General features: G+C 41.0%; 1 protein-coding gene across 1 annotated transcript in view; it reads left to right on the top strand.

Moving 5' to 3' along the window:
- efna3b (ephrin-A3b) overlaps positions 1-359 on the top strand; it is a 52,817-nt gene extending 52,458 nt beyond the window's left edge. The window contains exon 5 of the mRNA XM_070835758.1: positions 241-359. Within this exon, the coding sequence (XP_070691859.1) occupies positions 241-359 (119 nt within the window). The remainder of the gene's footprint in view (positions 1-240) is intronic.
- Positions 360-14,740: the final 14,381 nt, after the last annotated feature.

Here is a 14,740-nt window from a genome sequence, read left to right on the forward strand (position 1 = left end):
TGACTGTGTGCTGTAAGCTGCCTTTTGTTCTGTCTGTCTCATTAAAAGTTTTGGTCATGTTTTACTGAGAGCCGTGCTGTATAAGTAGATTACACCATATTTAGATCACAGATAAACTTTTTTTTCCTTTTAAGTTTTTCTATTGCAGAAAAGAACCTCTACTAGCATTGGAATTAACTGATATTAAGACGTCACTGCCCCTCATTCTGTTTTTCTTTCTTTCTGTCCCTGTTTTGCCAGATGAATTTAACCCTTTTGTTCCCAAGCTGGAGAAGAGTGTCAGCGGAAGCAGCCCATCCAGGGATCGCCTTCTCCTCACCGTGACGATGCTCCTTCTGGCCGCTCTCTTCATCTCCTAGCAACGGCCATCCCATCAGCGTCACCATGCCATCTAGCCTTGGGAGGGTGTACAGTATCAGCGGGTGGGAGGGGGGAGGTGGCGGTGGGAGGTGAGGGGGTTTTCAGGAGGAGAGGGGAGGAGAGTTAAGATACCACAAGTAGAGCAAAAGGCGAGAGGAGCACAAAATGGGAGTTTTCAAGCATCACTGTGTGTGTGCGTGCGTGCGTGCGTGCAAGAGAGTTAAGTGTGTTTGTACAGCTGTGTGTTTGAGGGAGTGTGGCTTTGGTGGAGTTGAAAGACCTTCAGGCACTCCGTGACACAGACTGAACTGTATGTTGCATTAAAGTCAGCCTGTGCATATAGATGCAGGTGTGTGTGTGCGTGTGTGTGTGTGTGTGTGTCTGAGCAGGCCACAGGTTGAGCTTGTTGAATCATGCACACCACACAAAGCATTTATACTACAAGAGAGGCGGGGCTGAAATCCTAATAAAAAGAAGACAAAGCATCTAGTCCACCCACCCAATTGAAAACCATTTGAGGACTTTCCTTGGATCTGATTGGCTGAAACACTTCCTTAGGGCTAGTTGCCATAGTTTCTTGCAACAAGACTTAAACTGAACTCAAATAAACTGAATCAAATAGATTTCAGCAGAACTGAACTGAAATTGCCTTTTTTTTTTGTTGTTGTTGTTGTTGATCTTGGCGCTGGGAACTTGTCCCAATCCACGGAGGAAAAAAAGGAACCAGCTGACAAACGGCGCCGGTCCTGTGTAGGAGACTAGTCAAAGTAGCTGATAGTTCATAATCACACCCTGGGACTCGAAATGCCAGTGTTTTAGTTGTCATCTCCACTCTGCTGTGTCATCCTGTGTTCACCATCAGTCTCCAGCACGTCTCTAATGAAGGCAGCAGGATGGGTCCAGGGGGAAAAACAGCATTTAAACGATGAATCATTTAAATATGTATTGGGGGGGGGAGACGGGGGAGGAATTTACTGTCGATGTGCCATTGACACAGAAACAGCAAGGATTTGCTGATGTTATAATTTGCTGTGTTACTTTTCTGTCCTGTCTTTGAAGTACTCGGTTAGTCCTCTGTCATCTCTGAGGTTAATGAAGCACACAGTGGCTTTTCTAGCAGTCATGGATACACTCAGCAATACTGCCCTCCTCTCAACTGACTGCAGGCTCTTTGGAGGAGAGCAAGAGGAGCAGGGAGGAGGGAAAGAGGAGGAGGGACACTCACACAAGCATCTAACAGCAGTTTGAGTCCGGGACAATAAGAAGATCTCCACTGCTCTACCAATCTCATCTCTGTAAACCCATATGTCAGATGTAAACAGTTTTCTGTTGCTGTATGAGTGTTTCTGTGTGCTTGAGTAAGAAAACACATGTCTGAGTGTGCCACATGTTTGAGTGAGAGAGAGAGAGACTATTTTAAATGGTACTAACAGCCTGAGAAAATACATCCACATACTGTACATCTTATAAGTATGAAAATGCAAAATATTAAAAAAAAATATATCGAAACAGAACTAAAGCAACAAGTAATACATACAAACCAAGTGCTTTGGTGGGGAGGTACGGCAATTCAAAACTCAAACAACTGTACCAGTGGGTTGCTTCAGAATAGCGTTTCCATAGCAACTAGCACCTTATTCACCATGGTTACCCCACCCTGCCTACAATGGACTCTAGTAGGGAATGGCTTACCATAGTAGCTGATAACAATGATGAAGGTGATGATGATTATGATGACGACGTTGATGGACTGCGATCTGACCGTCACACAGCGGCTCACCCACCGACGTGTGAGACGTTCAAGTACTCATGTAAATGTCAAAATGGACAAAGAATGGAATTCAAATGTCTTGAAATTTGCCACGGTGGAATGTGATGTAAGCATTTTTACAAACTTGAAGCTCAGTTCTCTTGTGGTTGTTTTTTTTATGTTTTTATTATTGTTTTGTTGAGTTTTGCTGTGGTGTATTCTTGGTTATTTGAGGGGGAGGACAGGGGTTCAAAAGTTGGAAAACTGGGTGGGATGAGCCATATGTAGACTTGGACTGCACTGTGTGAGTCAACTGATCATTCAAGGATTCTTGTGGAGTGTGATTTCTAGAAAGATCCATATTATTATTATTATATAGATGATTTTTAGCTGCGGTTCCCAACCCTTTTGGCTTGTGACCACTTTAGAGTACACTTAAACACATCAGGATGATTTCACATGTTGCAAGGAGTGTTACTCAGCTGTAAAAATGGCTGTTAACTGCCTCCTGTGGCTCTGGAGGAAAACAATCCTCATAATCTCACATGGGTTAGTTTGAAATTTGACTTCAGCCTTGACATTTTTAACAGAAAAATCAGATTACAGACTGGGCTTATAAAGTTTGAAAGACATGGGCCTTTAGAGATGGACTAACTGGTAATGTGACAGTTGCATTGTGGGTCTAATGAACCCAGCATTTCTGGATTCATGGACTGCAAGTTCACTTATTACATGGACGTGCTACACAAAATTGCTAACCCAAAAAACAAAGATATTCCCAGTCCAGTCAGTGGTCATTTGACAAAACTTTCTGATCCGGTACAACCATCCAGCAACTCTCAAGAAAAACACAAAAGATTAGAAGAAAGCTGAGATGATAATGCACATTCTTCTGCTTAACCATCTCATGATCTGTCACATTTGTGTTGCAAGTCCACCAGGTTGGGAACCACTGATAAAAGGGATTTTATTGTAAAGAAGTTAATTTTACATCATTGTGTGCTTGCAGTTCGCAAGTTCTGTAGCTTTTTTCCAAAGGTGTTTGTCAGTTAGCTAGATTTTCTCAGCCAAACTTCGCAACCTACTTTGGACAGCACTCGATGAAACAACAAAAGCACACATTTTTAAATATATAGAAATATAATAGATACAGTGATAATAATAATAGAAGATGCAGTGTGTGAGCCAGCCCAGGTGTATATGTGGCTCTTGGTGGGAGGGCGAGGAAGGAAAGGTTTTGGGTCCTGGTGTGGAGTGGGAGGGTTGAAGAGCTGTGCGAGAGGGTTAATCACTCTTCAAGAAGTTGCACTTAAGAACTTAGACACGAGAGCAAGGAAGTGTGTGTGTTTGTATGGAATGTGTGTGTGTGTGTGTGTGTGTGTCAGGAAGAGTAAGCATCATCTCTGTTAATCACTTCATGTCTGTGTGCAGGAGCTTTAGCATGAGATTCTGTCTGTCTATGTGTGTGTGTAGGTGTGTGTGTGTACTGGTATCAGTGTGTGTGTGTGTGTGTGTGTGTGTGTGAATGAATGAATGAGTGAGGGCATGAGCAACAGTCTCTTTGTTTCTGCTCTTTCCATGTGTGTGTATGAGCGAGAGAGTGTGACCAATTGTTGTCTGGCAAAACAAAAAAAAGCATTTAATAGTGTTGGAAACAACAATTACAATCATGTTTACCTTCGACTGGAATGACTTTAAATGAACTTGAAAATAAACTGTAAACTGAACAAACCATAACAGAGGTTATAACAATGATCATGATAACAAAATAATAAGCTTACAAATCTTACTTTTAAAAAGATGTGTGTTTGGCTCTTTATTTGCCTCCCTTTTCTAATCCCCCCCCCCCCCTTCCTCACCCTCTCTGCTCTCTCTGTCTTTGAGGATCTGAAAAAAGAGGGAAGAAGCATGGAGCTAATCCAAGACAACAGATGGAGGGGTTGCAGGAAAGGTTTTACCTGGTATATTCAGTTCTCTGTAGATAATGTTGTTTGGGAGCTCACAGATGTGATTTTCCATATCAAAGTTGGTGTGGCAACGCTCTCCCTCAGCAGTAATACCTTTACACGCTCCGATTAGGAGAGATAAGCGCTTCAATCACCGGCGTAACATTTGAATGACAATGGGACAGGTCAGCAGTGTGTTCCTGTGTGTCTGGGCTGGCTGATGGAGGGATAAAGACGCTGCTGATGTCAGAGCGCAGCCAGGCTCCCCGACTACTTATGCAACAGGTCTTTGTCAGACAGGAGTTATTTTTGACTGACAGCACAGGGAGGAAGATGGACAGATAGAGGTCAGCACCTGGGTAGGCACTGAAGCAAAAGCTGACTGATGGAAGAGAAGCGGTCACATTCACATATACAAGTCATTTAATACGAGGTTTGAATTTTGGAGGCAAAGTAGTTTTCTAAACTACTGTGTGAAACAAAGTGATTTTTCAGTGAACTCTAATACAGATGTTTCCACATTGGAGTCATCATAGAAACATCTGAAACAGTCCTTCAGTGTAATGGTAAATGGTCTGTATTTGTATAGCACCTTTCTAGTTATTTTAATTTGGAGGAGACTATTCTTTCATACTCATTCACACACTGAAGCCATGCTTCAGGAGCAGGTTGGGGTTCAGTGTCTTGGACACTTCTACATGTTGACCCATAGGAGCAGGGGATCAGTGGTAGAGTGGGTCGACCTTCTGATTGAGGGACGACCCACTCTGCCACTGAGCCACAGCCGTGTGAGCTACTTCTGTATGGTTAGTTTGTTCCAGCCTACATCTGAAACAATTAGTCAGTTAATACACGCATGTATCGACACAAGTTAATCAGTAGTTATTTTGTGAATTTATTAATTATTTTGTATTTTTTTTTAAGCAGATTGACAAGCATTCACGGGTTCAAGCGTTAAGTTTTTCTTTATCGTTTGTGATGGTGAAGTGAGTGTCTTTTAAATTTGGGTTGAACCACAGAAGTGATATTAAAGTGGGTCAGACGGCTTTGGGAGATGGTGAATGTGGCCTTTTTGTTTTTTTAATATTTTCTGATATTTCAGAAACTAAACAATAGTAATTAAATAGTTGCGGCCCTGTTTCAGTTATAGTTTCTTTGTGTTCTGTAAAAAATGAATCTGCAGACTTTACACTTTAATGGGACGTGATTACAAAGTCCTAGTTTTGACTCCAACTTGAAGAGAGGAATGAGTTCAAACGTGATGCAGTGATTTGCTTTACTAACACTTAATCAGTTTGCAAAAGACATGCACATTTCTGTTTCCACCACTGTAGACTGTCCCCTTTAAAACATGTTTTTACTTAATTACATTAAGAAAAGGTACAACAAAGGCTTTTCAGTGGTTGTTGTATGAACACTAAAACCAATTGATATAGAACAAACAGTTGTCCTTATTACACTGCTGCTCTAATGTATCAGGAAAAAAACACCATTATCATTTCCATCTGGAGACGGACACATCATCATCCCAGTGGAGGAAAATCTGGGCAGTGAATCAGACATCAGAAACATTTGAAAAGTGAACTGGAGGGATGAATGCTATGGCTGACACCTAACAAAACATATTCTGGCAACAGTGAGTGCTTTTCTGAGAATCACCCTGACTCACTTCAGGCTGACAGCAAACTTCCAGGCATTTATGGCAACAGTCACAACATTCCCTCCGTTATTAAACAACATCATTCTTCACTATGCTTGCTATTGCCATTGGGCTAAAGTCCCATTAGGAACACATTAAAAGGATTAGCGGGACTGAATTATTGATACAACTTAATTTAACTTACATAAAAGCCTTTTTGTTCATGCATCATCTCTCATCTTGAAGCGGATGCACCCACATCTTCAGCTTCGCACAAAAATGATGACCCAAACTTGAAAAACAAAATGAATACAGCATAAGTAATTGTGAATTCACTTATTTCTTGTTGGTTGCACAAATCTTATCAGTCCACGCTGCAGTAGCTAAAGCTGACCACTTGGTGCTGCTGTTCAGTCACAGCTTCGGTAAGTGTAGGTTCTGCTCCCTAATGCCTCTGCCTTGTAATCCCTTATCTGAATACATAAATCCATTAAAGCCACAATGGCCATTGTATAACTGGAGTCATTGGGATTAAACATGCAGATTTATTTAACTGGGTTATGATATAACTGTTTAATTCCAGCATGGGGAAGCAGGTGAGTTCATGGAGAGGCTTTGCTGTGGCTCCCCAAAGGTGGGAATGTGTTTGTGGAAGGCAAAGGTGTGGACTCTCACATACCAGCCAGAGACAAATTATGCAACAACTATTCAACTGAAGCTTCAGCAAAAAAAAACTATTTAAGCCCAAGGTCTTCCATTCACGAACTTCAAGGCAGCGTTTCTGCATGTCTGCATTCATTTATCTCAATGAGTCAGGCTGAGAGAAAAATGTCTGCCTTCTCTGATTGTGTTTGTTTTACAGAGAGACCAATGTCATGCATGGGCAGGCTTGTAAATACGAAGCTGTTTACAATAGGCTTGTTCTGGCAAAATATCTAAAACAGGACCTCTGACATTACAGGTAACTGTCTCCAATGCATGGCTAACTTATGAACGAATTATGAATTTTAGCACACATACAAAACTCTCACTCTAGATTACCTTTAACTGTGACCTTCACTAATTGTGGATCATTAAAGGGTTATGGTGTTGTGAAGTGGTAGCTAGGTTGTAGCTGATGTGAGCTTTCTCAATTGCCTGTAAACTAAGAGATAAAAGGAAACCTAGTTATCAAAGCTTGGGTTTTATTTGCAGTTCAGGACACCTATCCTACTGGGCGGCTGTGGCTCAGTGGCTGAGCGTGCCGTTCACTAAGTGGATGGTTGGCGGCTCCCACGTCCAGTCAGCATGATGAAGGGTCCTTGAACAAGTCACTGAACCCCAAGCTGTGCCTCAGTGTGTGAGTGTGTGTTAAAAGGTTACTCTCCTACTGAGGAGCAGGATGGCACCTTGCATGGTAGCCTGCTGTATGAAAGTGAATGCAGTGTTACAGCACTTTGAGTGGTGGAAAAGACTAGAAAGGCATTAAACAGCAACATTTATGACATTGTACCCAACCAAGTATCTGCTGAGATCATAAAACGCAGCAACATTCCTAAAAACTGGTCCAGTGGTCAAAAGTGGTAAAACTATGTTAAAGGCTGTAAACAGACTGATTTTAACAGATTAGCTATCAAGATTAGCAAAACCATAACAATGGGTGATGCGCAAAACCATGGCAAGTATGTTTGGTGCAAATTTAAGTACGTTCAGTTCACCTTTGTTTTCTCCTTCAGACAAATTTGACTGACCACATTGTTTGTGCACAACCTGTGTGGCCATCATGAGTTGCTGCATTTCTGAGATCTAACAGTTATGCTGCTGGGTAATCTTAGGTTCAATTTATCAGAACCAACAGAACCTGAGCTTCAAAATAAAACCAGTTCTAATAAACTGTAGATTTCCTTTAACATATGGTCTCGATAAACATCAGCCTCTCCACGCCTTTCCATCTGCAACATCCAAAGACACATGCAGACCACAACACATCAGAAACAGATGATCCCACTGTGGAGACGCATGCATTGCACCTCATGCTCCCTTAGTCACGTCTGTGTGGTGATGAGCCCTGTGACTGGTGCAGCAGCGAGGCAGGGGAAGCCCTCCTACTCTGCCGTATGGCTCCTGCTCAGAACGCCTTCTCCACGCCACGTGAAGACGCCTGTCTATCTGCATCTTAATTTAGTCTATACATGCTGAATGATTTGTGTTATTCAGTCTCAGACATTACACTGAACATAAGGGCTGACTGCGTCAACATGTACACGCACATTGTGTGTGTGTGTGTGTGTGTGTGTGGTGCGCCTTCTTTCCAGGGCCACAAAAGGTGAAAGCTAGCTGAGTCACTGGTGTCACGTTGTGGCACCTGGAGCCAAATTCAGAAAATTTGTCATGAATAATGCTTAGTCATGAATAAACTGTGGCTGATCAAGTTTTTTAACTGGGAGACAACAGGGACACTAGTCCACCACTAGTAAGAGTCTCTCTAAGGAAACATTCACATCAAATAGTTCAAATAGCTTTTCCATGTTTTTTTTCCGTTGGATTCAAATTAAAAGAAAAGATCTAACAAATGTTCTTTTTTGTGTACTTCTAACGCATTTAAGGTCTTAGAGGAATCCTTACACGTACCTGGGGCCCATACCTCTGGTTACAGCCCTGTCTGGTTGAAGCCAAAGGCGCTCTAACTAGTGCTTCGGATGAATCCCACCAGGATTTAACAATGCAATTTCATCACTAATCCCTGCTGCCTCGTTCCATTTCTCAAACCTCATGGTTGAAGCCTTAAGATTTCACTGATAATCTGTATCATTCTCATTTAAAGACATTTCTGCTTTTCCGATTTCCGATTAAATCAGCTCACCTCATCTGTTTTCCTAACAAAATCTTCTCGTGAAAAAGTGACGTTTCTTCATTTATAGATGGGAAAACAGTGAGTTTTGTGTAGCAAACAGAGGAAAACTCAGACATCATCATGGGTGTGAAGAGCCACCGTAGCTAGGCAGAGACTGAAAAGAGGGCCGCCCAGAACAGCAGCACATAAAAATCCAAACACAAAGCAAGAAATGCAGCGATACAGTTTGTTTTCTCTTTATTGCGTTGTCTTTTTTCTCAGACCTTACTGAAAACACTGCTTTGCTTTTTTCATGCTGGGTTGAAAAAATATATTCTAAATACTTTTAAGGTATTTCCATCTGCAGACATCTTCACTCTTCCACATTGACACTTTGAACGGCACAACAGCGGGGTAGTCGGGCGACATGTGAACAGCCCACAAGCTTCTCTGCTGAGCTTTTGGACACAGCTGACCTTTTCGTAGCCATCAGCCATGAAAAGGCGATCAGACTTTTGTATCTCTTTGCATCTCTACCAATGTAAGGTTGTGTCTCCGAGCGCAAAACAGATGATTTTTCGATTGCAGCCTTTCAAAGCCTTCTACATCTTTTATAAGGGCATTCAGCAATATCTAAAGAGCGTCGTGCTAAATAAATGAATAAAGTTAATGCCTTGTGATTAATCACTTTAAGTTCTGCAGTGACAACAACAATGTTTCCATTGTTTTCTCATTAGGCAAAATTGTTTTTTGTTCTGAAATACCTCACTGTTGTGGTATGGAAGTTATCACTGATCATGTGACTGGAGACAAAAAACTGACACACTCCAGACCAACAACCCAATAACATTGACTTTATTACACAAAAGTACATAAAGGCCTTGATGAGATGTTATATTATAACAGTGCTGAATGTTACAGATTTCTCTCTGTACATCATCTGTCTAACTCGCCCCGTCTTCCTTATTTGTACATTTTCTTTCTCCCCGATTCCTCATCCCTCACGTTGATGCAATGTGCTTGGGCCCATCACAACTTTACACTGCCTGCTTTGCCATCTCTCCATTTTCTCATCCTCCCTCCGACCGGCTGCTCTGACGCTGTCATTCGCCCCCAGATTTATGCTTTTGGTGTTAGTCACTGCCTGGCTTTCCCCCTGTCCTCTCATCACATGTCCCCCTCTTCTCTAAGTTTAGCACTAATCCTCTATTTCTCAGACAGCATCTGTACAGCCCTGACAGCTGGGAGGGTTATATTTACTCCGTCTCTCTGTCTGACACACAAGCCCACACGATACACATGTACTTTAACGCTGCACAAACATTTGAATGCGCACTGGAGATGAAAGACTCATTAATAAAAACGAGACTGGAGAGTAAATCGGTAAATTGAAAATGCCATTTGATGCTTCCACACGTCCCTGTGGGGCTTTTCAGGTCAAGACATTTGAAAAAACGTACAGTTTAAACACGATGCGCCACCACACATGTATAACTGAAGCGTGTGCTGGCACAAGGGAAGTACATCATTAGACCATTACTAGTGATGCATGTGACCTGTTTGTGACTGTGCATAATTGAGTGATTTTGTCTACAGTCAATTCATTAATGTAAAATAGTGTTTGGACTCATCAGTGTATCATATCATGGAACTGGTCTTAAGGTCAGACAAGGTATCAGTTAGACTTAATGGACTTAGGTTTAATTGATTCATTGAGCAGTGGAGCTGTGTGGTTTAACAGTACCTCTAACCAGTCAGCCATGTCCTCTTTTCTTATCCTCTAATCACCAGATTATCTGCCGGATTTCCGAAATGACGGCCACTAGCCTTCATTGTGGAGTTTTTGTATTTCTGACGACAACAACAACAACTTCCTCTGCCTGTTTAGGTCACATATGCCCACACTCTACAGCCTTATCTGTGACATGTGACGTCTGTATTTTTTTCTTGTTTCTTGTTTTTTCACGAGATAGATGGTTGGCGCAGCTACCAAACAGTAGAAAATATCTCATATCTTTTTAAAAGCTCAGTTCGTAATCTAAATGTAAACAGAATAATCAACCTGAGACCAAAATCCACTCATTCTCAAATTGACTGACAGGTGCTTTAATACAAAACCAACACTAGACAAAATCTAAAAATATTTTTATTTTTGTTTTTTCCTTATTTTTGACAAATAAATAAAAAGTAACTCACAATCCACTCACTGGTTTTTCAGCTGTATTACACAATGCTTCTCACTCAGATGGAGGCCAGACCTAATTTTAAGCCACCACAGACGAAAAGTCCTTCAAGTGCTATGAATGAAAATCACAACAGCCACTTAACCCTCTAGTCAACAGATACATCTCCATGACAAGTGAGCAAACTCCATCTGCTAATGAAGACCATGCAATATGAATGAAAGTACCAGAACAGTGCACCTTGAGTTGGGATTGTCAAAATACTCATTTCAAAAAATGAGCTTTCATGCTAAAATGATTCTTTTCCTGCTGCTGTTTGGTTTGTGTCAATAGTGTTTTGTTTTATTTAGCACAGCAGTAAAACAGGCCCATAGTTTGAATTAGGATCAGTCAACTAACCAAATAGAGTTTTTAATCATTTAGTCAAACCCACGTGACTCTGCCACCGTTACGTGACATGTGTGGTAAGTGAGACACACGGTATGTGACGAGCTTGACTGAATCATCTCTGTCGTTAAAGACGTGGCATTCACGTGTGCACGCACACACACATGCTCAAACACACACACACACACACGCCATCAGGTTGGACATATTGTGTTATTTGTGATCATGTGATAAATTTCTTTACACGTGCAGCACATGTGCACATATTCAGTACAACCACCTGCAGCATCCATTATGACCGTTTTTCCATAATTCGTGCACATGCTCATTTATTCAAGCCATGTGCAAAAAAAGGTATTTACTTTAAAACTTGACTGTGCGGTCAGGACAACAGTAATTATTCTCTGATGTACCTGAACTCCTGAAGTGCAGATGCTCTCAAATGTGGCAATTTCCATGCAGACGTTTTTAGTGTTTTAAATTAAAATTGACTTTCTGCTCTACTGCAGTGTCACACATGAAAAGTTTCAGTGATTCTAAACCCAAAATACATCTTATTTGGACAGCCACCATTGCTAGAGCACCGTAACACAACATGGAAGCTGTGCATTTAGAAAAAGTGGGTTTGAGAAGTTTCTACAGATCTTTCATCCACATATGCTGCTGTAAAACCACCCAGTGCAACATATAGAAATGTGATGTGCAGACATCACACAAAGCCTTTCTACGGACATGTAGAATTTTGTACATATATATTTATATATACTATGTATATTGTTATATTCCTTTTATTATATTCTTATTGTTATTCTATTCTTATTTTATTTTTGTAAAAATGTTTCTTCCACCAAAGTGGAGCAGTGCCCCTAATTTCATTGTATCGCAATGACAATAAAGTCTGTTCTATTCTATTCTAAAAACATGTCACCACTGGAGTCCATTGTAACAAAAGCTGACGACAGCCACTCTTCCCACCAAAGAGGAAACTACAAAAATGAATGGTTGCGTTCTCTTCTGAAGAAGAGCCACTTCCATGTCTGTGCATTAACAATGGAGCGAGCATGAGGGATAAATTAGCTTAGCAAACAGAATGAAAGCAGGTGGGAACAGTTACTCGGGAAGTCCAAAGTTCAAAAAGACGCTTCACAAGATATAACCTGTTTATTAGTGAGCTTTGGAAGTGTTGGTAGGTGTATTTTTTTAACTTTACAGAGAGCCAGACCCGGTTCTTCTTCCAGGTTTTATGCTGAGCTAATTGACTCTGTGGTGATCTCAGTTATATTGTTGTTCCTCAAAATGCCAAACTATTTCTTCAAAGCAACAATCTTTTAAAACTTGAGATCAGTGTTTAATACTTTAAAGTCACATTTTGGGGAAGAGTACCAACAGTACAGAGTACAATCTCTGAATTATCATCATGTGTACATCTGAAAGAATGTACTTGTTCATGTCCAATTAGTTCATCCGGAAATAAAGATCAAAACGAAAGGCTCTCTGCTCTACTTTCCATGTTGTTGGGCTACGTTGAACTTTGAAAATCAGTGGGGTGCACATGTGCAAGATAGACTGAAGTAGTGGATAATGGGACACGGGGCATATGGTGCATCCTCATGCTGCTGTTTTGTCCCTAGATTTCCTCTTAATCTCTCCTGTGTCTCATTTTGACACTGTCTACTTTACTGTCATGCATAAAAAGCAGGCGTCCTTTTTTTCTCTCTCTAAGAGTCCCATTTCCACTTTTATCCACGCAAGTCCCTCAAATGCCAAACCACTTTGAAACAAACATCTGAGCCGTCTGGCCAACACACACACACACACACACAAATACACACACACGAGCTGATAAGCACGACTGAAGCTGTGAGCATGTTGCAACTTGCTGAGTACTGCTTTGGCCAAATAGAGGAATTAATGAGGAAAAAAATGACAGGCTGTGCTAGTGGGACACTGTGACAATGTGAATGTGTGTTACAGAATCAGATCTCAAACGGCTGTTATACAAGGACAGTTGTGGACTGTGGTCTGATATAGATAATATAGTACATCTCTGGCCTTTTCTGGTATTTTCTGCTGCACTGAATTTTTTTTATCTAATGTTGTTTAGATATTGATTTTGATTTACAGCAACTCCATGCTCCTGTGTCCTACAGTAACCTTATTCTTGACTGATTAACTGACCTGAAATTTGATCCTTGAATCCATAGTCTAGCTGGAATTATGCTTATCTGATGAGGACTGACATCCTACCGTATGTCTAATTGGGAAATACACGTTTGAATGCAAAGCTAAACACGGAACTGAACTGAAAATCCATGACTTAAGATTTATGTTTTTCCTGAGATAATTTTATGCTGTCAAACTGCCATTGTAAGATGCTTTCAAATGAACCCCAGGCCCAAGGAGTTAATTAAAAAACCTTATCAGTTTCTCCAGCAAGGAGCGATTTCAGTTCGCAAACTCCATTTCAAGTTTCCCCACCGCTCACACTACACACCCTCTTTCATTCGTTCTTTAGTCAATCCATGCGAGTCTCTGTTCTCCTTTCGTCTCCTAGTGTCTCCTCAAATCCAGATTTGACCGCATCCTTTCTTGGTGCTCCAAACATCTCTGCAGTAATAGTAGCTGCAATAATATTGAAAAAAGCCCTCTGGTTTACTCAGTAGAAGCTCAACTACCAGTCCCTCTTTCTGCTTCACACACTAACACACACTCAGACACTGAGTACTAAACATATCCCAGGCTGTAACCTGCATCATGTCAACGCTGAATATTGTGCATTTTCGGCGATATACAGTAACTGATGAGCAAAACAGCATCCTGTCAATGCAATGTGTCATTACACGTGTACATGTGCGTGTGTCTTTGTTTCTGTGCTTAATCACACGTGTAATTGTTAGCACATGGAAGTGCAGAGGGACAGAGGGAAACATCCTCCCTTGGCCCCGATGCTCTGAACAGACAGCACAGTGGCCTAAGCTTGTAAAATGAGTGTATCATCCCCGTGCCCCCTGGAACACAAATAACCTCTCTCATTTAGTCAAGACATGCACTAAACCTCCACTCATCTTCTTATCTCATGTAATTACAACTCAACATTGGCTTAATGTTGCAGAGCGTTCTCTGCTGAGTTTCTCAAAGCTGTTCTTCTAGTGTCCCAGACCGCCCTTTCATTTTATGGGGGTAAGTTACCTCAATTCAACCCCTTAAGTTCTACATTTGAAATCTTCTTAGGATTTGTGGTTTATCTTGAGCTGTATCACACATAATCTGTGCCCTTTGTACGTTCTGAAATAAAGTTGTGTTACTGAGGTCAACATTTTGGCATGTGAGGATAAATGCCAGATGTTAGAAACCTAAAATTTACAAAATGGAGATTCAATGTTCTTGTCCAGGATATGGTTATTTTCCACAAGTATAATAATAAATACATTTTCTTTAATGATCTGCATAAATCTGCTGACATATTTATGCAAGTTGCCTCTTCATTATGGGATTTCATTTAAGCCTCATTGGCTCATTATATTCCAGTGGTCTCATAACTCAGCCTATGGGCTTTTTCTCTGCCCTGACCTTTGACCTTTGCATCAGTCAGATGCCAGAAATATACCAACTGTTTTGATAATGAATGAACAAAGCGAAGTGGATTATTATGACGAATATTGT

The sequence above is a fragment of the Pempheris klunzingeri genome, chromosome 8, assembly GCF_042242105.1.
Source record: "Pempheris klunzingeri isolate RE-2024b chromosome 8, fPemKlu1.hap1, whole genome shotgun sequence".
Taxonomy (NCBI): domain Eukaryota; kingdom Metazoa; phylum Chordata; class Actinopteri; order Acropomatiformes; family Pempheridae; genus Pempheris; species Pempheris klunzingeri.